This window comes from Pithys albifrons, chromosome 25, assembly GCF_047495875.1.
Source record: "Pithys albifrons albifrons isolate INPA30051 chromosome 25, PitAlb_v1, whole genome shotgun sequence".
Classification (NCBI taxonomy): domain Eukaryota; kingdom Metazoa; phylum Chordata; class Aves; order Passeriformes; family Thamnophilidae; genus Pithys; species Pithys albifrons.
The window spans coordinates 6,731,918-6,758,522 of NC_092482.1; the positions used below are offsets into that span (position 1 = coordinate 6,731,918).

Consider the following 26,605-nt stretch of genomic DNA (forward strand, 5'->3'; position numbering starts at 1 on the left):
TTGCTCTGCTTTCAGAGGTCTGCATGTCCTGAAAGTGCTGAAAAAATGTCCCATATAATTTTACATTCCTGAAACACTCTGCACTCATCCCAGAATGGCATGGGACTCTCTTAGGAGCTGCCCAGCATCTGCCCACGACTCTAGGATGTGTTGCATGAGAATAAATGTCTATTTTGGAACAATCTCAGTCCCCTCACAATTTTGAAGGGACAAAGGAATGCCAAGTTACTATTCTGAAGAAAGATCTTTCTATGCTGTGCGATGATTTTCTTTCTCTAGATAAAGTTGGGATATTTTCAAGGCTACACAAAGACATCAGGATTATGTTTGACAGTAAACGACATTGGCCCTTAAGTATCTAAGTCCCTCAGTGCCTGTTGAAATACTTAATAAGTTGATGCCCAAATTTCCAGAATGAGAGGAACCTCACCCTTTTGGTTTTGGATTTCTTTGGGTGCTACTCATATGCATTTTAGGATATTAAGAGCAGGTATACTTTATTATTCCAAGCTTTTGAGAACTACCTCAAATCAAAAGGACATTGAATAACAACCACTGGTAGTCACTATAGGATACCCCAACCATATTCTCTTGAGGTTTTAGCCAAAGACAGACAAAGTTTTTGTTTTGGTGTGGGTTGGTTTAATCCAGATAAAATTTCCATTAAGAATACTAAGGCTGGTGACTTTATGGAATGTATGGTTCTTCCTGTAACTTTGTAAGACTAAAGGGAAGAGAAGTAGCTTTCTGCCCTAAGAAAATGAAAGAACACAATACAGAAATCCCTCCCAAATCCAAGCAGTGATAGGAATTCATGGCTGTATTTTCAAGTAAAGCAAACAGATGGGACTCAGATAAGGTTTCTGGGGCCTGATAAAAAAAATGATTCTGCTTTTTTAACTATCGTTGCAATGTGTACATTGTTTCTTGCTGAAGATCTTACCCAGTGAGTTATTGCAGAGAAGCAGCTTGTTAGTGCAGTGGCGGTTTGGAAAACTGGAGAGGAGAAAACATGAAAGACCTTTAAAGATCTTCTCAGATAACACAGAATGCACAGGACTAACGTGCTCTGGCACAAAAATGTTACAACACCTGGGAAGGAAATGTGTGTAGGAAGAATAGAAAAGTGAGCCTTTTTTATTCTGTGTGTTTTAACTGTGTGTCACTGCTGCTCTTGTCTTTGGGAAAGGAACGCAACTGACAGTGGAGCCAAGTAGGTGTCTTTTATGCATTATCTTTTCTGAGTTGTTATTGTTTGAATTTTCCCTTTTTTTCCTGTTAATTAATGAATGATTTCTGTTGAGTATTTGGTTGCTTTAGGTGTGGGTAAGAGTGTAGTTTAGCCTGTTTTTGTGCAAAACTTGGCTTTCATCTCAGTTCCTCACTGATAGGGTGACAGGGAAAGAGTGTAAAATCAGAGCCCCTTGATCAAACCTAGATGAAGTGCCCTGTGATGAACAAGATATTTGACCTGACGGATTCCTGAACCAGACTGCAAGGCAGACACCATACAAAATTAAAAGTCTAATGCCCCTCTCTTTAGAAAAGAGAGCCATCAGGATGCTCCTGTCAATTAGATATGTAAATCTTTTTTGGTATGTCTGATGGTCTTTCATCAGCTGAGCCTTCCTGGCAAAGATGGTTGATAGAGTCCCATGCTTTTACTATAATTCTAATCTGAATTAAGTCCTGACATTGGTATGTGAAATCATCCTGGATTCTCCACATATGATCTAACCTGACGACAAAAGACATTTTGTTTAAAAAAATCCCCATGGTATCACAATGACTTGTTGGCTACAAAATTCTTCTCACCCCATCTGTTACCATAAAAGACAGCTCCTGCAAGTCTAAGCAATCTCATTTCATTATTTGTATGTCTTACAGAAAATTCCCAGAGAAGGTTTCTGCTATACCGTTGAAATTCAGCCTGTTGTAGTTGTCAATCCCTTGTCATTCATGTATTTCCTGGGGAATTCAACTCTAAAATTCTTTCAAAACTGAAAAAAAAAAACCATTTAATATTTTCAATGTAACCAAATTTCTGAAAGATCAGAACACGGATCTGAAATTCTTTGAAAACTTAGCAGCATCTTTTAGATTCTCTCAAAACTCCCATTTCCATGTCTTGACGTTTTTTGGTTTCTTAGTGCCAAAGGACCACCATGGAGGGTTATTACACTAACCTAAGGAATATTGTAAAATTTGCCCATGAACAAAAGGCCCCAGGATATTCTTTCCTTCCAGTTAGTTTGTTAAACAAACTCTGCATTACAGTTCTCACTGCCCCTGGAGCCGAGAGGGTCTGATAACACGGCACAGCACAGGCATGAGTAAGGTCACACTTTTCGGAAGAGGCACAGGAGTTTTTGTTGAACCAAGGACCAGTCTATTCTCATTGCCTGAAGTCTGGCTGGAATGTCTTACACCTTGTGCAATATCTAGAGAGGACAACCTCCCCCACAATGAAAGTTCTTGACCTTGTCAGGAAGTCCTGGAGCTGATGAAGGGAGTGGCATCGCTGCCCATGGCAGGGGCTGGAACCTGCTGGTCTTTAAGGTCCCTTCCAACCCAAACCATTCTGTGATTCTCTGATTCTGTGCAGAGATATGCAATTCACACACAGCTGATTGCTTCTCTCCTACCTTTTTGACATCTGAGCATTTGTTATTGAAAAGATCAATTTTGTCCCCCACTCCAACAGCAGGACTTCATTTCTGCAGGTCACTCAGAGGGGGAGCCTTGCACAGCAGCGAGGCAACAAACTGACTTCTGCTCTCCCTGCCACTGCTGCTGTGGTTGCACCTTTAACCACAACAGGAGATTCCGGGAGGGGAGAGAGAGTAAAGGAAAAAAAAACAGTTGTCCCCTCATGTCTCGAATTGCAAGGCAGTCCTCATAGAACTGACATTGTTTGGATCTAAATTGTTGAGAAAGCAGAGGAATTGGACTCTTGGAGTGGCATGCATAAAAGTTCCTTTCTCATTTTCAGGTCCCTTATAAAATAAAGAATCCACTTACAGGAACAAATTCACTTACAAGCACAAGTTTGGCAAAAGGAAGCTGAGATCCTGTGCAATTAGAGCTCCTATAAAATATCTACTCCATACACCCTTTCTTGTTTTAATTTGATATTTTGGAATCAACAGCAAGAACTAATGAGAAAAGAAAAAAACCAGTTAGTCATTGATAATGATACAAATTAGTCACACCTGGATTATCAATGATTTTTCATGACTTATCTCTCAGGCATGCTTGCAGTAAAATCCATCATGATTTTACTGCAAGCATGTGGAAAACTTGCTTTTTTCCACAGACAATAAAAAAAGTTCCACCCCACAAGTCATTATGATGAAATCAAAGAAACTGGAAGAAGGTGGCAGCACTGGGAAAGCAGCTTGTTTGGCAAGGAATTCCGATACAAAGAACATGAGCTTGGAGATGTCCTCTGATGAGGTCACGTATGAACAGAGCACACCCGTTCTGACGTCAGAGGGTTTGTACAGTGCAGTGAAGGTGGTCAGTGTGGCAAAAGACACAGAGGTGACCTGCAAGGCCCATTTTGGCAACAGCACCTTTACAGCATTACCAGGTACAATTTGGTGGCACAGCTGGAACGGGTTTGTGCAGTGTCCTGTGGTGCTGCTGTTCCCGAATAGTCAGCACCACCCTGGGTAGGCAGCAGAACGGGGACAGACATTTGGTACTCAATCAGGGAAGAGATGAACGCTGTTTAAAGGCATCTAAAATAAATGATCTCAACTGTTTATTAAATTTTTTTGGAGGGAGGAGGGAAGGCACAATCTATTTTTTGGAAATGATTCATGTTTCACCAAGCAGCAGCAAACTTCCCTCAGCAAACCTGAAACAACCTTTCTAAAACCAAGAAAAAGTTCAAACTGTGGTGTGATTAGCTTTTCTTTTTAGATTTTGTGGGCTTGTTTTTGTCATACTGAAAGTCACTCAAATAGTAAACCCAAAGCAATTCAATAATTCTTTTGTTTTCTGCAATTGCATGGAGAAATCCTCTCCTCAAGTTAATACTTAGGGACTGATCATCTGAGCCCCAGATTGTACTTCCCACATATTCCTATGAGAAGGGTCATATGAATGATTTTTTATGCCTTATAAAATTTAGATACAGTTTAAAATTCTTTTTTCCTATCATGATACAGAAAAGAAGGCTGAAGAACCAGTAACAAGGACCAGTAGCAGGTTTTGCAACAGCACAGACATCTCCGCCCAAGGTTAGTGATCAAAATAGATTACGAAGTTACATTGCTGCATGAGGGATAAATGCATGGAAATATATTTTCTCAGGGGCAGAGGAATCAGAATACAACATATTCATCAAACATGACCTGCTTTTTCAAAGTTGTTGCTGTGGGAACACACAAGCAACAGGAAGCAAAAAACAATGGAGACAGACACCCTCCTCCCCTGTTGTTGCCATGTTCTCTGTCATCAGTTCCTCTGCTGCTGTTCCTTGCCCCAAAACTATTACCTGTGGATTTTTCCACTTTCTGCCAAGGTCACAACATCCAAGCCTAGACTGTGATCTCTTCCCTTTCCTCTGTCACTGAGCAGGTACCAAAGTGGAGACAGTGAACATGCTGTCTATGACTGTGCTGGGTTTGAGAGTCCTGCTGGCCAAAAGCATCGCCTTCAATACACTCATGAGTATCAAGTTGTTTCTTTTCTGAGGTAAGGAAGCAAACAGCTTGATTTGTAGAAATACTGGAAGCACATGCCAGGAGCGACTGCCTGTCTGTGTGTAATTCTCTAACCCCACAGGTAATGATGTCTGTTCATCTGCTCCTAATTCCATTGATCAGCTCTTGAAGGTTTCTGGGGAAATAAACCAACAATGATGCTCAAAACCCACAACTCCCCGCTAGGCCTCTCCCCCTCCCCCCACTAAAAAAAAAAAAAGGTTGAGAAAAGCCCACCCTGCCTCATAAATGAAAAAGAAAACAGCACTTTTCTGTATCCAGAGCTCAGTTCTTCATGTCTCGTTCCCAAATTTTCTTTGCCAGAGCAACTCAGATTATTAACTGAAGGTCCTAAGAGGTGAGTCCATGACTATTTCAAGTGACAGAGCACAAAGCCTGTGAAAAAATCCATACAAATAAGGGTTCAAAAACAATGATCCTGAAACATAAACATGTAAAAGTAAAGAAAAGGGAGGTAGGGGAGACTTTTAAATTAAAGTGTCCAAATAGGCACAAAATATAGTCTGGCCTAAGTTCTGTGAGTGTACCTGTGTTATTTCTGACAGCTCTCAAACAGTGGTGTTTAGGCCCAATTTCATTAAATGTAGTTTAAAACATGCTTTGCTCTTCCTGACAGGGGGAATCAAGGCAACAGGAACGTGAAGAACAGCTGGAAAGAATGTGAATCAGCAGCACAATGGCCTGAACAACCAGTGCCAGATCTCCTGACAGTGGCCACCCAGAACATAACACATCCCTTTCCCTGTAGACAGTTGATACAGTTCAATCCTGCCCATCCTGTCCATTTAGATTTAAGAGTCATAACTGCTTTTGCTATTTCTTTCTCTTGGTGCACTGAGGAGAGTGTATTTCTCTTCATACTCCTGTGGAATAGATCTCACCGCTATTCTGGCATTTGCATAGAAGTGTCCAACCTGCTTCAACAGTTTAGAAAAATCCCATACTCACTATATATATGGATATAGATATAGATTACTTTTTAAAAGTACTTTTCACAGGCATGTTGTGTAACTCTCTGTAGAACTGAGGGAATTTAAGAACGGTAGTTGCCATTTATGGCTCTGTTTTTAGATACATTTAATAACAATAATTTCCTATTGTAGCTGAGAAGACCTCTGTTGGACGTGAAGTGATTCAATTCAACCAGACAAGGTTCAACCATAGAAACATTTCTTTATTAAACCTGTATTTCTTCTGCAAAATATATCTCATATGCATTTTTTGTTCCTGTAATAGTGACCAAAATAAAGTTTTCCTAGGCCAAAAACTGTGGTTTGTTCTGAGCTTTTTCTTTGGAATTTGGAATGGACATTGCTGAAATCCAACTGTCCTAATGACTACTGAGAGTAGAAACAAGATTTTGACAACCCAGATTTCCCCTTGGGTGGATTTGTCTTTTCTAGACTTTGTGAAGGAAAATGTCCTTGGACATTGAGAAGCTTCAGTTGAGGCAGTTTGCTGTAATATACAGAGCAGAAGAGAACACATGCTGCTTTTTTGCAATCAGCAATACAAGGCAGAGGCCAACAGGAAATAATGTGAGGAGGTTTGATGGGGTGATAGTTTCCACAGCAACCTGGTTACGAACTAATAGACCCCATCACACACGTTCCCCATCTCATCTTTCTCTCACAAGCAGCAGGCAGGATGTTGTGGTCAACATTTCTGACTCAGTCACACCATGCAAGATAAACCCTCCCCTTGTTTGGAAAAACAAGTTAACCACATCCTGGAGGGGAAATAAGGCTTTTCTCATACTGACCGAGGTACTGCTGGCCTCAAGACAGGCTCTGCAGAGAACAAGGTGTGCTTTCTTGAGCTTTGTCAGGTTAGTTCCTCAGACCCTGCAGACACCTGGAGCAAGACCCTCACCCTATGCAGCAGATAAGTGAAATTTGCATGGCAAATCCAAATCCAGCAAAATGCTTATTCAGTGCATTTTATCATCACAATGTAAATCAGCAGGAACTGCTCACCAGTTTTTATCCTGCCTTTCTGATAACACCCTGAACCTTTTTATCTTGCACTCCACACCTTTTCCCAATCTCTCACGCACATTTAAATTTGAAAAATACTCCTTTGGACAAAAAAAATGATGTAATCAGGTGGAGAGGAGAGAAAGGTCAATGATTAAGTGCTGCCATAATCCCTTGCATAACCTGCTTATCAAGTCTGGGACTAGCATTGGCTTGATCCACACCTCCTCTGAGAAGGAGTTTAGAAAACAAGGGGGTCCTGTCTGTACCTCATAACTCAATGGGAGGGTCTCTCTCCGATACTTCTACCTCTTTTTTTGCCCCCAGTCTCCACATAAATCATTCTAAATTAATTCTAATTCAATATTACTGTGTATGTTTCATCCCTGTATTAAGCAGTAGAGTGAGTGTTACTGTTGGACTTTGCTGAGCTTTTGCAAATTTATATGAAACCTGCTTTTGGTGACACCTTTGACAGTGAGTGTTTAATCGATCTGAGCCACTCATTTCATGAAAGGCTCCTGATTGCCTCCCACTGAGCAGTGGCTTTACTCTTTACGGTTGCAATGCAGAACATACAACTTAAAACACCCAGGGGAATATAATTTCTCCAGAAGAAATCCCACAATGGGGAGATTTTGTACAGTCCAATATTAAGATTGTGTTTGTGTGGCTAATTCCACAGAAGAGGATAGAGGTTCCAGCTCTCCCAGGTGATATGAGCTAAGGAAAATGTGTAGAGAAATTGTGCTTTACAGTAAAATACCGTCTATCAAAACAAGCACCTTTGCATTTGGAATTACTCCTGAATCAGAAAAAGACATATTGCCCTGTAAGAGATCCAATGATACCAGAAATAATGGAGGATGATTACAAGCAGAAGGCTTTAGCACAATACCTTTTAATAGCACTACCTATATTGTCCTTCAGATTTAATTGCATCCTTATTTGATTGTGTTCAGAGAGTCTTTGAATATTACCACGGCTGGAGCCACTGTCCCTGGAGATATTCAAAAGCCACCTGGACATGATCCTCAGCGAACAGTGCCAGATAGTCCAGCCTGAGCAGGAGAGACCAGATGACCCCCTGAGGTTCCTTCCAACCTCAATCATTCTGTATTACTGTGATATCTTTCTTATACAAATAATTTTGTCTAGAAATTTCAAAGAAGAACCTCTAGCTTAAGATTGCAATTATTAGGGCTGGTAGTTATTCAAAGGTATAAATGAGCATTTTCATAATACAGAAAATGATTCTAAAATCCCTAATGCTGACTGTGCTTTGACCTTTCCCTCCTGTCCATCTGATTGCACCATTTTTGTCTAAGGGAGTATTCTTCACACTAAAGGCCAGCCTAGTTGTTTAAAAACTTCTCCCAAGACTGTTGCTGTTTTCATAGAATCTTGGAATAGTTTGGGTTGGAATGGACATTACAGCTCCTCTTGTTCCAGCCCCCTGCCATGGAGAGGGACACCTTCCACTAGACCAGGTTGTTGAAAGCCCCTTCAACACTTCCAGGGATGGGGCAGCCACAGCTTCCCTGGGGAACCTGTGTTGGGATGTCACCATTTCAGAATAAGAAAAACCTTCAGAGATCCACTCCCCCAAGTCAAGCCTCTCTCTTCCCAGTGACAGAGACTGGAAACAGCTGATGTGAACACATGGCTCTGTATGCAAGTGTTCATGTCCAAGCTGCAGAGTCTGTGGACTTCCATTTTCTCAATGCTCTTGGCCCTTCTCACCCCTGGCCCTAAAGGTCTGTTAACCAGATCTGGGTCATACTGAGTCACAAAATAAACATGCCTTCATCTTAGTAGGTAAAGGTCATATGTGTGTCAGACTAAGGACCCACGTGCCTGGAAGTTGTTCTCCTCACCTCTTCTCTGCAACTCCTGTCGGCCTGTGGGGTCTTGCTTAAGTTTCTGATTCACACCAATTCTTCTTTTAATGTAGCCCTAAGAAACCTGAGTCACAAAAGATGTCCTTCTGGTCCATACCAGTAAGCAGCAGGCCCGGAACTCACAGAGCTATAAATGAAGTTCTAGATACTTACTGCATTGAATAAGACAAAGTGCATTGCTTCCTAGATGAATTTAAAAGCCCTTGGATTGGACCCCATTGATATAACATTACAGCTGGTTACCCAAGAAATAAGGCACAATAAGGCAAGTCCTTTGCCAGTGAAATTCTGTATGGGTTGCTCAGAACAGCTCCTCAAAAATACTTCCCTCCTTCTCTGCCATGTGTCAGCAAGGGACTTTTGCTTCCCTTCCCTGCTACTTTGCTTTATGAAACCTCCTGTCTGCCTCCTGCAGGACAAGTTGCAGCTTTTTATCTTCAGTTAATGGTAGGAAAAAGTCAGATGTTCATGTATTTGTTATTCTTATCCAAAGCAGGCCGGTTGCTTGCCCTTCTCTGGCTACTTCTACTTCCCAATTCCAGGAGCCAGGCACTTTTGGAAAACAGACAAGTTTGCAGCACAGGAAGCCCCCAGGAGTCCAAGCCAGATGCAAACAGGAGGTATCCCAGAGCAGCCACAGCATCCCAGGGGCACACTGACCTTTCAGTGTTGCAGCTGGTGCTGCTGGGCAGTCACAGACATCCGGAGGGACCCGGAGTGTGGACAATGTCTGTATCTACTTTGGCATCTTGGGAGAGGACTCACCTGCAGAAGAGTTATTCTTCCTTCTGTGTACCTTGGTGATCTGAGATGTTCACCCCTATGATGTGCAAAAGAGACACCTTAAAAACCCTCAAGGTCTGTTGTAAAGTGGCAGTTAAAGTATTTGGTAGTTTTAAGTTCAGGATCTCTTGCATCCTCAGGGTGTTCAGCATCAGATTCAGGGTCAAAACTTTAGAGAATACTTGGCCCAACCTGTTGGATAATTCAGGGTTTTTTCAAAGGATTCCAAGTGAGTCAGGTGGTTTAGGGGTGAGAGCATTTAACACACCATCCCCTACTAAGTATGTGGAAGAAAGTATGGCACTTTTTACTATCACAGACCGTAATTGCTGTATTTTTTCTCAGTATTTCTATATCTTATCAGGTGCAATACAGTCCCAGTTTGGAAAAAGAGCACAGGGAACCAATTTCACCATCAGCACTTTTATTTACACACAATGTCAATATTTACAATATTTAGTCAACTTACATTTTATGACGACTTTTGGTACATTTAAGTAATTTGGTTAAATATTTCAAATGGTTGTATAGGCTTTTACTGTGCATTTTATTTTCTTTCAGGGTCTCTCATATTTGTCTAAGCATGGCCATTTGTGTAACTAGAGCAATGTTAGCTGTAGAATAATTTCTACGGTCCAGCTCTTCACAAAACTAATTTGCATTTCTCTGGAAGAGTTAACTAACATGATAAAGATGTCAAGATTCAAGTAAAAATCTAAACTACTTCAGTAGCTCCTGAAAATCTCTTCACTTGGACACTACTGGAAGCAGTTTTAGATAGGCTGAGCTGGTTAACATTTCATTACCAGTAGTACTTCAAGTGTCAACACAAGGAAATTTGAGATTTGTGTTTTTGCTTGGTATTTTGTCATGACTGTTCTGCTCCAATCTGTTTTCTTTTTTGTTTTTGGTTGTTTTCTTATTTTAACCTAGTAAGGTCCACATGTTGTGCTCAGTCATTGTTTTACTTCTTTGTAGTCCTCAACTCACATCCTAGATCAGGGATCAGGGAGACTTCAGACCACTTTGAACTGTTGGAAGCATTAAATCCCCATTGAAAACAGTGTCTTATCCAAATTTAAGTCTGCAGTTCTTTTCTGCGGGCCACCAAGCCTCAGGGCATTCTCTGGCAAAAGCTTATAGCTCCTTGTGTGCAAATGTTCCACCCTCACCTTCCTCCTGGGGATCTGCTGCTTGGCACTTTGGCAGCTTCTCCTCCAGCTGGGAATGTTTCTCAGAAGCCTTTATCCTTCAGGGCTACTGTGGACAGGGTGGGAATGCAGAGAGGTCACAGAGCCCAGGAGGGCTCAGAAGGTGCAACACCTGCATTTTTATGGACTAGAGGCATGTGCAGTTTATCAGACACAAGAGCTTCACTCATCACTGCTGGAAAGCTAATCGTGGCCTGGGAAAACCAAGGTCTTGCCATTCATTTTTCAGCCTCTTCTGGTTTTACAGAGGGTGAATCTGCTGCAGTCACCACAAACTTGTAGACTTGACTCTCAAAACACCTCCAAACACCTTCTCAGCCCTTTTGCTGCCAGCAGGTCATGGCACAGTATGTTTTGTGGCTTCTTATTTTAAAAGGACACATACCACTCAAAATGTGAACTTAAATAAAACCTTTTAAGTACTTTTAGGCAAATTTTCACATCCAGCACACCAAGTTTAATCTTGCTCCCTATTAGACAAGTATCTAAGGTCTGTCCGGCTGAGCAAGTCAAAATGGTGAGAGCATTTTCCTGTGCATTCTCCTGTGGCAGAGAACATTAAAAACACTCTGAAAGAATAAACATCGGTGTTAGGTTGAGCTGGCAAAATGCCAACTGCCCAACACAGAGAGAAAGGGTCCCCCCCCCCAGCCAGGGAAAAAGGAGGGAGAGGAAAAAAACTAAAACCTGTAGTAGCAAGCTTCTTATATTGTACAGAAGAAAGACAATTAAAAATAGAATATGATATATTATATATATACACAAATGTGAGAAAAAACAAATTAACAACAATAGCTACTGAGTCACCCAACTAAATAATACAGATTTTAACCACCTGAACCCCACAAAACCTCTTAAAAACTCTTTCAGAGAAAACTCCCAGCAAGAGAGGAGAAAAATTAACAAGAAAATGTTCACCTCCCTAGATAACACTGTGCAGATGGCAGCAAGGCCTGATGTCAGTAGGGCAGGGCAGTTCGTCTTCATAGGTCTGAGGCAAAGACTAAAAGAGGCAGAAGCTTTACTTCCCTCTCTTTTTATACTTCTTGACACTTCTTGATGATGTCAAATGATGTGAAATACTTCTTGGGTTATTAAGTCAGATGATGCCTGTCCTTTCTGATCTATGTCACATCCTTTGGGCTTGCTGAATTGAGGCCTAACTAAGGCCGAGCTGAAACTAAAGCCAAAACTACTACAACACCTTTCCAAGAGACTAAGTGGAAAAGTGTCACAAAGAACAAGGAAATCCAAATAGCAGAGAGAATACTTTGCATTTTCTTTCTTATTTTTATTTATGTATGGGGAGAGGAGTGTTTATGCTTCCAGTCTACACATTTCACTTCTGCAGAAATGTATGGGAATAACCCAATCAATATTCAATATGTGAAAGGCTTCAGTGCCCAAGACACAAAGGATAGTGAAGCTTCATAGCCAGAAAGGCTCTGGCAGCACCAGGCAGGATTCCCAGTCTCATTCCTCAGTGTATTGGCTTTCTCAGAGCCAGTGAGAATGTCCCAGAAAGAGAAGTTCAGGGACTGGATCAACATCTCTGTATTGCCTGTTCCCCTTTCCAGCTCAGTCCTCTGAACACACACAGATCAAAGCCTCAGTCTTACCCTTGCAGAAAGCTTTGGGATTTTTTCATGTGATCCCCCACAGTCCTGTAGGGCCAGAATTCCTCCCCCTAGAGTCTCTTCTGTGCCCTGCACAGCACCCTGCCCTGAGCTTTATTTAGTTCCCTTTTGCCAGAGGAGAGTGGGAATTTTGCTCCCATTTGCTGTTAAAGTAGGTCTGGCTGTGACGTGGCTCGTGCTGCTCATTTCTTCCTACTGTGTCCATGGCTGATTGTCAGAGCTCTGTCTGTGCCTGTCACTGTGTCTGCTGGAACCCCTGTGCAAGGTCTGCCTTTGGAAAGAACAGTGTACATGTATTTTAAAGGATACTCAAAGCAAATCTCAAAACTTTGGTGAGTATTTATTTCATACATGCAGTCGGAGTATATGGAATGAGGTGAAAAAAAGTATCACACCCCATGCCTCCCCTTTTTTAAAATCAACTTTATTCAGAATATACTTTTCAATTTCAGCTTTATAGTTGAGGTGATAAAACAGACTTTATTCCACTTTCTGGTCATATAACCCTTTAGAGATATTTTTATAAGATTATTAACTTATGGTTTATTTGTTTCTAATTTAGACAATATCAAACTTCATGAGAATAGTAAATATTAAATAGCTTTTTCTACAGCTGAATCTTTCTGTTGTCTTACATAGCATCAAAAATACTATGCAATAATCATATTTCTGCATCTGCTGGCTGTAATCTCAGCCGTTTGTTCTGTTTCCCCAAAATATTGAAAAGTTCCTGATAAAATTGCATCTGTTGATAGAAAGTGAATTTCTTTCTCTGATCTCTCCTGCTACCTGCTGGCCAAGGTCTTTATAGTTCTCTTAACATTTTCCATTTAGTGACAGCCAGTAGATAGGTCAAACAGAAAGAAAAAAAAAACAAAACCAAAAAGCCAACCAATTAGCCAACCAATCAGCCAACCAAAAAAAAAACCAAACACCCGAGCCCCACAGTTAAGTGTCTATTCTGCACTTGCCACAGATCGAACTCCTTTGCTCTTCATGTGCACTCTTGCCTTGGCAGCAGGTGCAGATGGAAACTCTTGCTGTGTGACACAGAGGCTTTGGGAAGTGCAGGCACAGGACACTGAAAGAAGATGAATAAGAGAAGCTTTATTTGGAGATACAAACTAAAGCAGGTGCAGAACTGCTTTCACAATTCATTAGTATTTCTAAAGGAGCTTTAAACTGTAAGTTATTCAAGAACGTGGTGCTTAAGATGCCCTAGGCTGAAGGAAAGATGTATTGCTGGGATTAAAGGGATGTGTGTGTGCCCCAGAAAAACTGATATGTCTCACTCAGGTCTTCCAGAGGTCTGGATGTCTTGCTAACTAAGGAGAAAGTCTGAGCCAGCAAGGAATGCAGCACAGGCTTTCTGGCTTCAGGCACTGAAGAGGCTGATAAGAAGATGGGAGAGTGCAAGTGCCAGAGTGCCTGATGTCCTGGGGTAAGGGAACTGTGGGAAGCTGTTCCATGCAGGAAGGCTGCAGCTGAGGTGCCCTCAGGAGCTGTGCCCTGGAGAGGCTCCAGTTCTTCGAGCTATGATAGGTCTGTGGAGGGGGTTTCTCACATCAGGTTCTGCCCGTGGACCTGGCTCTTTCTGCACACAAGTAAATCTGTTTGCATGGCACATACCTGGGGCTATAATAATTTAATTTAATCCATCTGGGAATTCAGGGTGCCATACAGTGGAGTCCTTCTCTTGTTTAGGAGAGAATCCTGAGCGAGTGCTTTGAATAGGTGTGAGGGTGTCCACGGTACAGACAATAAAGGGGAGGGTGGGTTTAAAATATCTTATCCTTTGGTATCCACTCTGTGAATAGGAGAGAGACATTAAACTTCCTCTGTACCAAAATGCTGCAAGGACTTGGAGGAGGATGAATGACTTACAGAGACAGAATTGGTCTGTTCTTGTTTTTAAATGAATGTAAAATTTTCTGTCTATTTTAGATAAATATGCAAAGTGTTCCCATTATATGTTACAGTATCAGCAGTGGAAGACTTTCCATTTGTTGAACAAGTTTGTGTTCAGAACTCTGGGTGAGATGTTTAAAACTGTTCAGTGACATGAGCTGCTGCTTTTCAGCCCCTGGTGAACTGGGTAGTTTTTTCTCCCTCATCTCAGCCAGCTTTTTGTTGAAAATATTTGACTTTAGTAGGAATTGCACATACAGAGAAGCCTGAAAAGCTAATGAGTTTGCATAGAAATCATTTCTCCATGGACAGGCACAAAGGTCTCCCAGCATTGAACTTACAATTTGAATAGTAATTCCACCTTCTTTCCCTCCCTCTCTTCCTTATTTTCCTCCTTCCCTCCTGCCTTTCTTCCTTCCTCACCATGCTGTACAATAATTTTGGCAATGTCACTTAAAGGAAAAATTTGAAATGCCAGTTGTGCTGTGGTGACTTATAGGGAAAAACTCATCTGGACTTGGGAATAAAGGATTATTTAGTGAAATGCTGTCCCATTGTGATGCTGGGAGTGACTGCTCTGCAACAACCACAAACACTCTTTAATTTAGCCACTGTCACTCCGAATAGAGACACAATCCCTGCTGTGCTTGCCACAGAGAAGAAAATACCATCAGCTGCTGGTTCTAATGTTTTTAATTTGCTTCAAGTAAACATGCTTGAGACTTGACTGGAGTGGATGTGACAGATGAAAATACTCTGGAGGGGATGCCCAGATTTCTTTTCATCTGATCCTAAAAATCCATTCAAAATGTTTTTATTCTCTATGGAGTGGGACAGAGAAAGATTGCTTTCCTGGGAAAAGTAAAAGATTTGAATAAATGTTCTTTTTGCTCTAAGGGAAATCTGCACGTATTCAGTTATTTTAGAAACTAGTATAGAGTTCTTGATTTCATCAAATCAAACCAAATTATTTGATTTCATCGAATCAGTGTTACCACACAGACAAATGGGGGGTTTTGGCTGGTTTTAGAGGTGCCAAATGTGTTAGTAGATTTTCATGGCTTTGAATATTTAATCCCTGTGCATAATTATCAGGTTGCTTTAGAGTAATCATCATTGGTATTTCTATGTCATAAGGAATAGTTAAAAATCCCAGTGTGCTGGGGAAATGTTACATTTCAGGAGGGCCTGGAGGTGGTGTTTTTGTAAAGGACTGAGCTGCTGTGGGCGTGTTCATTGAGAGGTTCAAGTTTGTATCTGGACTTCAGCTGACAGTGTCTTCAGATGAGCTGCTCCTGCTTAGCTGGAGGAACACGAGGATGGCATTCTCAAGGGTCTTGCTCCTATTTACAATTCCAAAACGTGAAAAGATTGATTTTTTAAAGCACAGATCCCTGCCCTGCTTTCTATAGCAGCCAATTTGGGGAAATAAAAAGCAGATAATCAGTAAAATCCTGCTTGCAGCAATTGCTTTGAAAGCTATTTCTAATAAATCCGTGAAGCAGCTCTCCAGAGGTGCCATTCAGAACAGAAAATGCAGTCAGATAAAAAGATTGGGAAAACCCACTGCAAATGAACGGATGTGAGGAAATTAGATAACATTATTCCCTGTGCATTTAAATGAACTTAATATACACAGATGCAAAATTTAATTTTGAGTTAGTTATTTTAATTAACTTATTCTTAATTATAATTTAAATGTTTAAATTGTGGTTTAGATTTTTTTAATTAAATTTTATTTTAATTCAAGTTCATTTAACTTTTGAAGACCATTGACAGCTGAGATTCTTGCTACTGAATTCTGTGTTTTCAGTTTGATGTCATTCTGCAAATTCAGGCTTGTTTTCTGCCTGGACAAACCGGTTGTGGTTGCCAGTCCAGCCTTACATGAGAAAGCGGTTGGAAGCTTCTGCCTGTTCAGAGGCAGAGACACCACATAGAGTGGTTTGTCCTCCATGGAAGGATTTGAAGTTACATTTAAGTAAGGAAAATTGGGATTTAAAATCCTACAATGCTCCTTTTCTGGACATCAGCAGGTTCAAAAAACCCTTAGAACTACTGCAGAAGATGAAAAAATAATGAGATTCTTCAGTCTCCTCCTCTTTATTTTTCTTTAGCTCAAATAAATTTTTTTTTGCAAATCTTTCTATAGTACTGAAAACTCGTGGGGCAAATTCCAACCAACTTTTTGTCAAGGGGATGTACCTGACACCAAATCCCACTCAGCATAAGAATTCCTGAGATTTTTTTGGTTTGTTGTTTTGCCTAAAAGACTGGCTATTTCTTATAAAATATGAGATATACGCAGAACTCTATAGGATCAATTACTTCCAAGTAAGTCCAAATGGGGAAAATAGCTCCTCAAAATCTCTTGGTTTACAGCTAAGCTAGACAGACAGGAGCAAAAGAAATCAGTTGTTGTCCTCAGTAAATCATTAGCAATAACCCAGTGTCCTGTAAATTCCAAGTTTGTACTGCTTTTAACGTTACTTTAGTGCTTTATCACTCAATATTCATATCTTAGAGAGGAGTAAATCCTTAAGGCTTCATCATCCTTTTGGTGTTGTGCAGGGGGTGGGAAACACTTGCATGAGTTTAGACAGTTTTGATATGAGGTGTCTGATGCTGCAGGCTGGTGCAAGCTGGGATGAGATAAGCACTGAGGTGGACAGACCAAGTGCTGTAGGGAAATTTCCACTCACAGTTAATTATTCTGACTTCTACAGTTGCTGTTAACACAGAAGGATGGAACTGCAATTTCCTCTGTGATAGATGTGAGTTGGGCTGGTGAGATAGGATCCCATGGCTCTGGGTTTCATGTAGGGAATTGTCAGCAGAATTTTTTCAAGCATTTTAATCATAGAGTGGTCTGGGTGGAAGCAACTTTAAAGATCACCTTGTTCCAACACCCCTGCCATGGGCAGGAACACCTTCCTCTAGACCCGATTACTCACTGGGTTTTGATCTAGGAATCTTGAGAAGAAAGAGCCTGAGAGATCTATGAATGCCCATCAAAGTCAAGAAACTCCCCTTAGTTAAAAGCTACCGCCAGCTGTTTTGGTAAAGTTCTCTGTCACAGTGAATCTTCAGAGCCACCTACAAAGATCTGACTTTTGGAAAAGGGACAAAACTGTGTGTTCATCCAAGTAAGTTCCAGAAATAAATGTCACAAAGCTGAGCTTGATGATACTGAGCTGAGCTTTGGCCATCTCTGGAAGTGTTCAATGCAGGCTAGATGAGGCTCTGGGAAACCTGGACTAGTGAAAGGTGTCCCTGCCCATGTCAGGGGGCTGAAAAGAGATGACCTTTCTGTTATTCTATGATTTAGTGATTTAAAGATAATTTTTCGCCTTGACTACAAGCTTTTTGACTACCAATTGTTAGTATATGTGTCATCTTTCCTATAAAGAATAAGAATATTCATCTCAAAATTGTCAGACTTGTGAGTCCAGTTTACTCTCTTCCATACAAAACATTCAAGGTCAAATCTGCCAGTCCAAGGGGATTTTCCTTCCATTTTTATCAGTGCTTTTTGAAGTGTTTTTTTTTGTATGTTTTTGTTTTGGTTTGTTTGTGGTTTGTTTGTTTTCGGTTTTTCTGGGTTTTTTGGTTTGTTTTTTTTTTTTTGAGGCAATATCTTCAAGAAAAGAACGTGCTTGAAAAATGCCCATATTTTTCTATTGGTTATAAGGAACACTGGGACATCTGTAGTAAGTTTACATACCTCATGTGTGTAGGATGTGTTCCTGGCATCTCAGGACAGCTCATTTTCCTGAACCTGTAGTTCAGAGTGTCAGGTTCTTTTCAAATGAAGGTCTTGATGAGTTTTACATGTAGAAAATGAAAGAGCATTTAATAAGTAGAGAGAAAGTGTGTAATGGATCAGAAGTTTCCAAGGCCAAGATTTTGCAAAGCTCTTCCAAGGTGTAACTTTGGAGGTGGAAATCAAGAGCTTGAATGGGAATGAGGAATGCACATAAAATTAAGCCATGTCAGCCTAAAAGAATTGCAAAAGGCTTTAGGAAGCAAGTGCCTGTGGTTCTGAGGATTGCATGGAGGTAGATCTGGGCCACAGATGTCCAACAGCAGTTCCCCACAGAGTTTAACTGATGATTTGGGTAATTTTTTATTCTAAGTTTCCAGAATAGAAATGGAGATTGGCATGTGAGTACTTACATTTCAATAGTCCAAGAAATTTCACTTTTAATATATATATTACTTAGGCTTCAAAAGCACTGGGATATCAGAGGCTGTGAAGAATTTATACATGTCCTTGCCTGTCCCTGATCACTGAAATCTATTGACAAAAATTGTTGCTGAGTCTCTTTATCCTCCAACAATTTTTCTTAGTGTTTTGACAATAAGCATTTTTAGTGTTCAGAAAATACCAGTGTCCATGGTTTGTGTCCCAAGGCAGATAACCATACTGGACACAGATGTAGGTAAGAACTTAGTGTTTTCCAGAAGTACCCACCTGCATTTCTCTCTGGGTGACTTTCCAAAATTGGTTTCATTTCAATTACAATAACTCAATATTTTGGATGAGACTATTCCTGCCTGTGTGACTGGACGTGCCACAATCCTTATACAGAAGGGAAAGCATTTTGCTGCAGCATGTTTTGGCAAAGTTCACAAGGAGCAGCTGGCTTTGAATTTTAAGCCAGAGCTGATCATGTGTTTTACAGCAAATGAGGTACCAGTAGAAACTGAGTCCATTGAAGTTTTTAATACTGTATATATCATTACTCTGAGTTCTCCTTGCCCCTGGTAACTCCCCCTCAGGAATGTGGATAAATTAATGGTGAAAACAGGTATTTTTTCTGAGTGAGGAATGGTCTTGCAAGTGTTTTTATAGCTTAAAGCAGATATATAACCAAGATGGAGTGATAATTACTCCTTAGTCAAAGAAATAAGTTTCCAGTTTAAAGGGGAAAGAAAAGAAGGGGACATGTTCAGTTATGTGTAACAGGTTGATGGTGATGTCTTTAGTTAAGCCACGAGGCTCATTCCATAATAAACTGTGGATATCACAATTTACTACTCCCATCTGCAGTTCTTTATCTTCTAGGAAAGGAGGAGTTAAAAAATCAAATCTTACTCTGGATAGTTTTTGTAAAGCACTTTCTGGGTGTGTGAATACAGGAAATTTGGGAAAATATCTTTTGGACAAGGAACAAGAGTTATTATAAAACCAAGTAAGGGTTTAAATCCCTTACTGGGTTCTTTAGCAATGAAATAAACAAGTAAAACAGGACCTTAGATTAGTTTCCATTGTAAGTTTCCTTCTGTTTAATTTTTCGTGGCTTCTTTCTCTTATAGATGTAGTCCCTTGCTTAGCTTTTGAGCTTAACTAGCTGGCTGATCTGTCTGAATCCTTTGTTAGACCATGAGAAGTTTTGGATAAAGCTATGGTAATTGTTTAAAAAGTGGTGGAAATTTCATCCCCCATTGAAATATCTATCAGCCTGCTCTGGCTATTAAAGACTGAAGTTTCTCTCCCTTAGAATTTTTGTATAAAAGTTGGTTACTGTGGGATAACAGAGTCTTCCTGGAAACTCGCCTGCAGGAGAGGCACAAAACTGATTCGGAAATCAAATATATCTTAAAACAAATAGTTATTTGATATTATAAGTTCAAAGCTCAGGTTCTCCTACATCTTAATCCTGACAAAAATTGTTCTGCTTTAAAAACTGTGCAAGAACTTCAGCTGCATTACGCTAAGAGGTAACTGGGCTTGGTTTTCTACTGCATTCAGAATTGTTTCTATTGGAATTCCATGGAAAGATCAGAGGTATGCAGCTAGAAAGACATCTTAGTTTAGAGTCAAAGGTATGTGACAAGGGTGACATCTGTTTTCCCTCTTGAACTCTTTTAAAAAACACCTATATTTCTGTGGACCAACAGTTGTGTGTGGTTTTTGTCAGGGAATGTACTACTGTGTGAATTCAGCACCTAACAAGAAAGCGATCTTTGGAAGTGGGAGGCAACTGACAGTGAAACCAGGTAAGAAGAAAGCCTGAAGGAGTTAAGGATAGGAAATCCTAATTCCTCTTTCCAGCATTGAAATCATCATCATCATCATCATCATCATCATCATCATCATCATCATCATCATCATCACGGCTAAGCTTCGTGAATGAAGATTTGGGAAGGGCACTACCCTTGCTGCAAGCCTAAAAAGGCCAATCTTCAGGAGGCAGTGGGTGATCCTCCATCCTGGAGATGTGCCCTGCCCAGCGTAGCTGCGTTCTCATCAGCATGGCCTCGATACTGCTGACCCCTGCCTGTTCAAGAACAGACACATTGGTCACATAATCAGACCACTGGATGTTTAGGATTCAACGGAGGCAGCGCTGATGGAAGCGTTTGAGGAGCCGCAGGTGGTGGCGGTAGATGACCCAGGATTCAGACCCATATAAAAGAGTAGACAGTACAATGGCTCTGTAGACACTGATCTTTGTCCTTTTCTTCAGGTGTTTATTGGACCAGACTATTTTATGGAGTTTTCCGAAGGCTCTGTATGCCTTTGCTGGCCTGTTGTCTGTCTCTTTGTCGATCTTACCATCTGAGGAAATGATACTTCCCAGATAGGTGAACTGCTGGACTGACTTAAGCTCTGAATTGCCTATGGTGATGTGAGGATGATGGAAGACTTCCTGAGGGGCAGGTTGGTAGAGAACTTCCGTCTTCTTCAGGCTGACTTCCAGCCCAAAAAGCTCAGCAGCCTCTGCAAAGCAGGATGTTAAGCACTGCAAAGCTGCCTCTGTGTGAGCAACGAGGGCGGCATCATCAGCAAAAAGCAGCTCATGGACAAGGTGATTCAGGGTCTTGGTGTGGGCCTTCAGTCACCTTAGGTTGAATGGGCTTCCATCGGTACGATATTGGATGTAGATGCCGTTTGCTACATCGAGGGCTGCAAACTCTTATGTTTCCCTTTGGCTCAGGCCCCTGTGCAGTTCAGGGACCCTGTGGGTCCCAGCCCGGGGCTCATGAACAGCAGCAGCTCCAGGCAGAGGGAGAGCCTGAGCCTTGCCTCGCCCATGGACTTGATGCTCTGGCTTTTCCCATGGGAAAGAAGAGCTGGCTGTATCATATACCATCCCTGCACCCTGTGAGACCCTGCCTGCCCTTGCAACACTGCTGCCATTGCAAACAAATGTAAGAGGTGGTGGTGTCCAAGTTCACAGCAGGAGTTGTCTGTTCCTAACACAAACCCAGACCTCACCCTTTTGGACAGTGGAGACCCTGCTCCCTCACACCTAACCCCTGTTAGGCAAGAGACTTAGGAGCCCCAAGTTTCACAGTTTTACAGGTTTAGTGGCTGCAGCACTGCTGAAAACACTGAAAAGGTGGTAAACAGGAAAACAGAAAGGAATTCTGAGAGGTTGAAGCTACCAGAGACCCAAAGTTCCACCTCCTGAGTTCAGCATAAAACCATTTCTGTGCCATGGAGCCTTAAGGCCCATTTTACCTCTCCAGTGTTTCAGCTGCAGAGAAAACTAGACAAGCACGAAGCAGGATCAGTGCAAGGACAGAACCTCTACAGAGAGATCTGGACAGACTCGGTCAATGGCTGAGGACAACACCATGAGGCTCAGTAAAGTGAAGTGTTGGGTCCTGCATGTGGGTCACAAGATGGACCATTACAGGCTGGGGGAAGAGGACCTCGAGAGCTGTTTTGCAGAAAAGACACCTGGGGGTGCCCGCTCAATATGAGCCAACAGCGTGCCCAGGGAGACCAATGGCATCCTGGCCTGTACCAGGAATGGTGTGGCCAGCAGAATCAGAGAAGATTGTTCCCCTGTTCTCGGCACAGATGAGGCCCCACCTCTAGTGTTGTGTTCAGTTCTGGGCCTCACTTAAAAAAAGACACTGAGGTTCTGCAGCATGCCCAGAGAAGGTCAACAAGGTTTGTGAAAGTGCTTAGAAAAACATGTCTTTAAGGGACGGCTGAGGGAGCTTCTCAAGGAGGCTCGAGGGGACCTCATCGCTCTCTACAACCACCTGAAAGCAGGGTGTAGCAAAGGTGGGGCCGGACTCTTCTGCCATGCCTTCAGTGAGAGGACATGGGAAAACGGCCTTAAGCTGAGTCAGGGGAGATTCAGATTAGATAGTAGAAGAAAATGTTTCCACTGTTAGGGTGGTCAGGCAATGGAATAGGCACAGCTGGATCTGGTGCTGAGGTTTAGGAGTTACAGTGGGTGGAGGGTTGGACTGAAGGGTTTTTCCAACTGTTTTGCAGAATAAAAACCCTATAATCCAGTGAGGTTATAGAGTGGTACGTTTATTCTGAGCCCAGGGCACATGGGAATAAGTACTCCAAAAACATGGGCACCTGGTTGAGCTAACAAAGGGTTTATATGCAAGTAAGTTATACATATTTATTTTTCTTTCATGCAAAAACATTATTTTCTGAGAGAATTATAAGGAGTCTCAAGAACCGATTTCCATTTTCTCCATCTCATGTCACTCCTTCTTGCACTTGCACTGTTCCTCCTGGTAATTTAGGGTAGTGGTCTTTGAGGGTCTTTAGGGATGAAGTAAGATGTCTTCCTCCTGTGAACTTTTTACCTTTTGCTCAAAACTGGTTCAAACCAGTCTTGTTGGCAACCTTTGCTGGTCTAATTGGACTTATCTTGTTCTTTTGACATGTTTTCTGATTTATCAGGGGGTATCCTAGCTATTTTAATTGGCCTGAGCCCCTTGGTATCGCACCTTCAAGGACAGTGAGTGAGTTTTGCTACATGTTCCACAGTGAACTTCATATTACTAAGCAAATTCCATGATAAGTATAAAAGCATAAGTAAAATAAGAAAATAAGTATTATCATTAGTCCTAGGTAAATAAGCATAAACAAAATAAGCACCATAAGCCCTAAGTAAAATAAATAAAGGCCCCCCTGCTTTCCCCTCCCCCCATCACAACCTTGATGATTCTGTGATTCTCAGGGGTGAGCTTCTTCCCCAAGGGTCACTCAAGTGCAGCTCAGAGGCCCTGGCAGCTTGGCAGCCCCTTCCAACATCCTTGTGTTCATTCAGCACATGAGAGTGCAAGGACCCTGACACTGGCAGGAAGGCTGTAACCACTGACAGGCTTTAGTGAGCTTCTAAGTCCAGCTGGGACATCCAGATGTGGCCTATATCCCTCTGAGGGATATGGAAGAACCTATGGGAAGGTGGGTACACCTGGGGATGTGCTGAAGGACACCCACCAATTCCTTCTCTTCATGACCACTAACCACAGCCTAACCCAAATTTTCCACAGCTTTGAAGCCCAAAGGCACATTGGCAACAGAGTCTGTAAGGTAAAGTGGCAGGAAAGAGGGAGGTGAATAGGGTGGATGACAACTGAGTTTCCATGACAACTTGTTTCCTGCTTCCCTCCAAAGCTGAGGCACAGAAAAAAAAGCCTGTGGGTAGAAAGAGAGAGAGAGGGGGGTAAAACCAGGGAGTCATGCCTGAGAGGGAACTTGGGTATAGGAGAAGCTCTGTATTTGTCACCAACATGATTGCAGTGTCATAAAGAGTTTTATTGATGGAAAAGATCACAGTTATATAATGAGGCTGCAGATGCCTACATAGGACACTGTGGGGAAAAATTTGAGCCTCTTCCTCCCCCAAGGAAGAAGGTGAGAGTCTGCTGGGCAATTACACTTCCCTATGCCATGCTCTGCCATCAGAGCTCAGGAGCAGTTCAAGACCTGGAAAGAGAAAAGGCAACATGTTACTGCAAAGGTGAGGGAAACTCCCCCAAGCTCCAGTGATCCTGTGGCCCCTTGCAAAAGTAACAACACTTCCCAACACCCAACTCTCCCATGCCAAACTGCCTCATCTGTGGAGAAACTCGCAGACCTGGACCCCATCACACCATGGCCTCCAGAAAGGACAACCCTCACGGAGTCCAGGAGTTCCAGCTCCCAAAGCCCCTGCAAAAAGCAATGGGGAATACCTGTCATGAGAGAGGGATGGGAGTAGGTATCTGTAACACCCCTAGTTAACTGCCCCTTTAAATTATATGAAAGCCAAAAAATACATGCTCAAAATCAGAAAGCCATAAATCCTTAGCCTGTGCCAACCCAGAGAACAACAGCTTGGCCCAGAGGCAGCTGAGAGTTGGGAGGACTCCTGGATTCACTCTGGTTCTAGCTGTCCCCCAAGAGCACTGCAGCCCTGTGGCTGCCCCTTTTGTGACCCCCCATCAGTACCTGGCAGCCTCTCCCAGCTCAGCCAACGAAGTTGATGACAACAAGGTGGAGGATGGTGTTGGCAAAGAGGAAATCAGCAAACGCCCGCTCTGGGGAGATGCCCTGGAACTCACCCTTGTTCTGGGGGTTGATCTGGATCCGGAGGCAAACTGCACAGCAAAGAGAAAATGAGACATTGGTAAGCACAGCAAGAGACAGCGGTGGGGAAGCACAGCCTTGCTGGGGCAGCTTCGCCCAGCCTGGGTTACTGTTTCACCAGGGAAAAGTTACTCCATTGTTACTACAGATGCGCAGGACACTGGCAAGGGATTTGCACAGGGGTGTCATGAAATCATCACACACACAGAAACAACAGGGATATCCAAGAGAGCCCTGAAAGGAAAAGGCTCAGAGTGGGACTCACAAAGAAGTGTGGATATTTCTATGTCCTCCACTGGGTATGTCAGAAACACAGAATCACAGGATGGTTTGGGTTAGATGGGACCTGAAAGCTTATTCAGTTCCACCACTTTCCATGGGCTAGGACATATTCCACTATCCCAGGTTGCTCCAAGCCCTGTCCAACCTGGCCCTGGACACTCCCAGGCATGAGCCAGCCACAGCTACTCCCAGCAACCTGTGCCAGGGCCTCACAGGAAGGAGTCCTTCCCCATATCCCATCTAATCCTGCCCTCTGGCAGTGGGACGCCTTCCCCCTTGTCCTGTCCCTCCATCCCTTGTCCCAGGTGCCTCTCCAGCTCTCCTGGAGCCCCCTGAGGCACTCGAAGGGGCTCTCAAGTCTCCCCGGAGCCTTCTCTTCTCCAGGTGAGCATCCCCTGTGCTGAGGGGGCAGCAGAGGAACAGAGTGGGTTTGGGGGTATTCTGGGAGAGCAGCACCCTGCCCCTGCTGGAGGCTGCAATGACATCGAGGGGAACAAGGCTCCAGGCTGGCCCCGAGGAGCCCCCGCCCCGCCCGGGGAGCGGCCTCGGGAGTTCGGGACAGGAAGGGGGTGCTGCAGGGGCCGGAGGGGGGCCCGGCGAGTCCCCCCGGGAATGGCTGTGGCTGCCGCGGGACAGCCCCGGGACACCCGCTGGGGCCCGAGGATGTCCCGCTGTCCGCGGCGCCGCGGGACAGGCTCCGGCCAACCCACACTGACCACCCAGGATGAAGCTGCCGACGGCGGAGATGAAACCGCTGAGGAAGGAGTTGAAGGGGAAGGTGCCGACACCGAGGCAGTATCCGAACTGCAGCGCGCCCGTGAGCAGCACGTAGAGCAGGAAGGCGTCCAGCGCTTTGAGGCGCCCGGCGGTACCGCCGCCGTACTCGGACAGGAACCGCCGCGCCACGGCCCGCACCGACCCCGCCATGACCGCACCGCCCGCACTGCGCGTGCGCAAAGGACGTGGCGTACGGGAAACACAGTACGTATTGCCGACCAGCGCATGCGCTGAGAGCTCCATGAAGTCCGCCCCCTGAAACTTGCTAAGAGCCAATGAGAGCCCGTAGCCGCCTGTTGCCAGGCTGATTGTAGAGTGACTTCTTCTAAACACTAATCAGAGCCCACAAGAACCTGCTGCTGGACGGATTAGAGAGCATCTCCGTCCACGAGCCATTGAGAGCGCAGCTCCGCCTGTTGCCAGGCAGATTACAGCGCGCTTGCCCTCATCCCAGCCCGCGGGTGCTGGGAATGGCGGATCACGCTGGGAGACGCTCTGGCTTGAGGCGGGTCGGCCGAGGGAGCAGCTGGTCACGGGGCTTGTGGAGCCTCGCTGGCACAAGGACTGTCCCAGTTCTCCCAAGACGAGCTGGACTCCTGTGTAGCCCTGCTCGGAGCTGGGGAAAGGGAGACCACTGCTTTCCTTGCTTTTGGTTAAAAACCTTCACGACACGAAGCCTGAAGTGCAACCAAAATGATTTTGCTCTGAAGGGGGGAATGACTTTTCAATAAACTCGGAGCAGAACTTTCCTATATACACTCGTTATGTTTAAATCATTCCAGCCTTCTTTCCCAGATGAGGAGTGTGGTCAGTGTGGAGAGCACATACTCACAAACGGGCTCTGCAGAGAAGGCAGGGAATTTTCCTATCAGAATCACAGACTCTTTTGGGTTGGAAGGGGCATTAAAGATCATACAGTGCCACCCCCTGCCATGGATAGGGAAACCTCCCACCAGCCCAGATGACTCCAAGCCCTATCCAACCTGGCCTGGGACACTCGCAGGGATGGGGCAGCCACAGCTGCTCTGCCCAGCCTGTGCCAGGGCCTGCCCACT

General features: G+C 43.4%; 1 protein-coding gene and 1 gene segment (V, D, J or C); one reads left to right on the forward strand and one right to left on the reverse strand.

Moving 5' to 3' along the window:
• The window catches only part of LOC139682822 (T cell receptor delta constant-like), a 6,940-nt gene extending 946 nt beyond the window's left edge, over positions 1 to 5,994 (forward strand). Inside the window, 4 exon segments of the C gene segment in view lie at positions 3,317 to 3,592; positions 4,176 to 4,247; positions 4,588 to 4,704; positions 5,350 to 5,994. Coding sequence covers positions 3,317 to 3,592; positions 4,176 to 4,247; positions 4,588 to 4,703 — 464 coding nt within the window.
• A 17,663-nt stretch (positions 5,995 to 23,657) lies between these two features.
• On the reverse strand, positions 23,658 to 25,754 carry DAD1 (defender against cell death 1). Of its 2 annotated transcripts, XR_011699671.1 has the most exons (4): positions 25,490 to 25,754; positions 24,354 to 24,502; positions 24,001 to 24,074; positions 23,658 to 23,849 (listed from the first exon to the last, which is right to left on the reverse strand). XR_011699671.1 is itself a non-coding variant. In XM_071577266.1 (3 exons), the coding sequence occupies exons 1-2, from the start codon at positions 25,698 to 25,700 to the stop codon at positions 24,372 to 24,374; spliced, it is 342 nt and encodes a 113-aa protein (XP_071433367.1). In that variant the 5' UTR covers positions 25,701 to 25,753; the 3' UTR covers positions 23,658 to 23,849; positions 24,354 to 24,371. The 2 variants fall into 2 exon arrangements, 1 of the variants encoding a protein (XP_071433367.1); XM_071577266.1 differs by lacking the exon at positions 24,001 to 24,074 and having other exon boundaries at positions 25,490 to 25,753.
• Between the last annotated feature and the right edge of the window lie 851 nt (positions 25,755 to 26,605).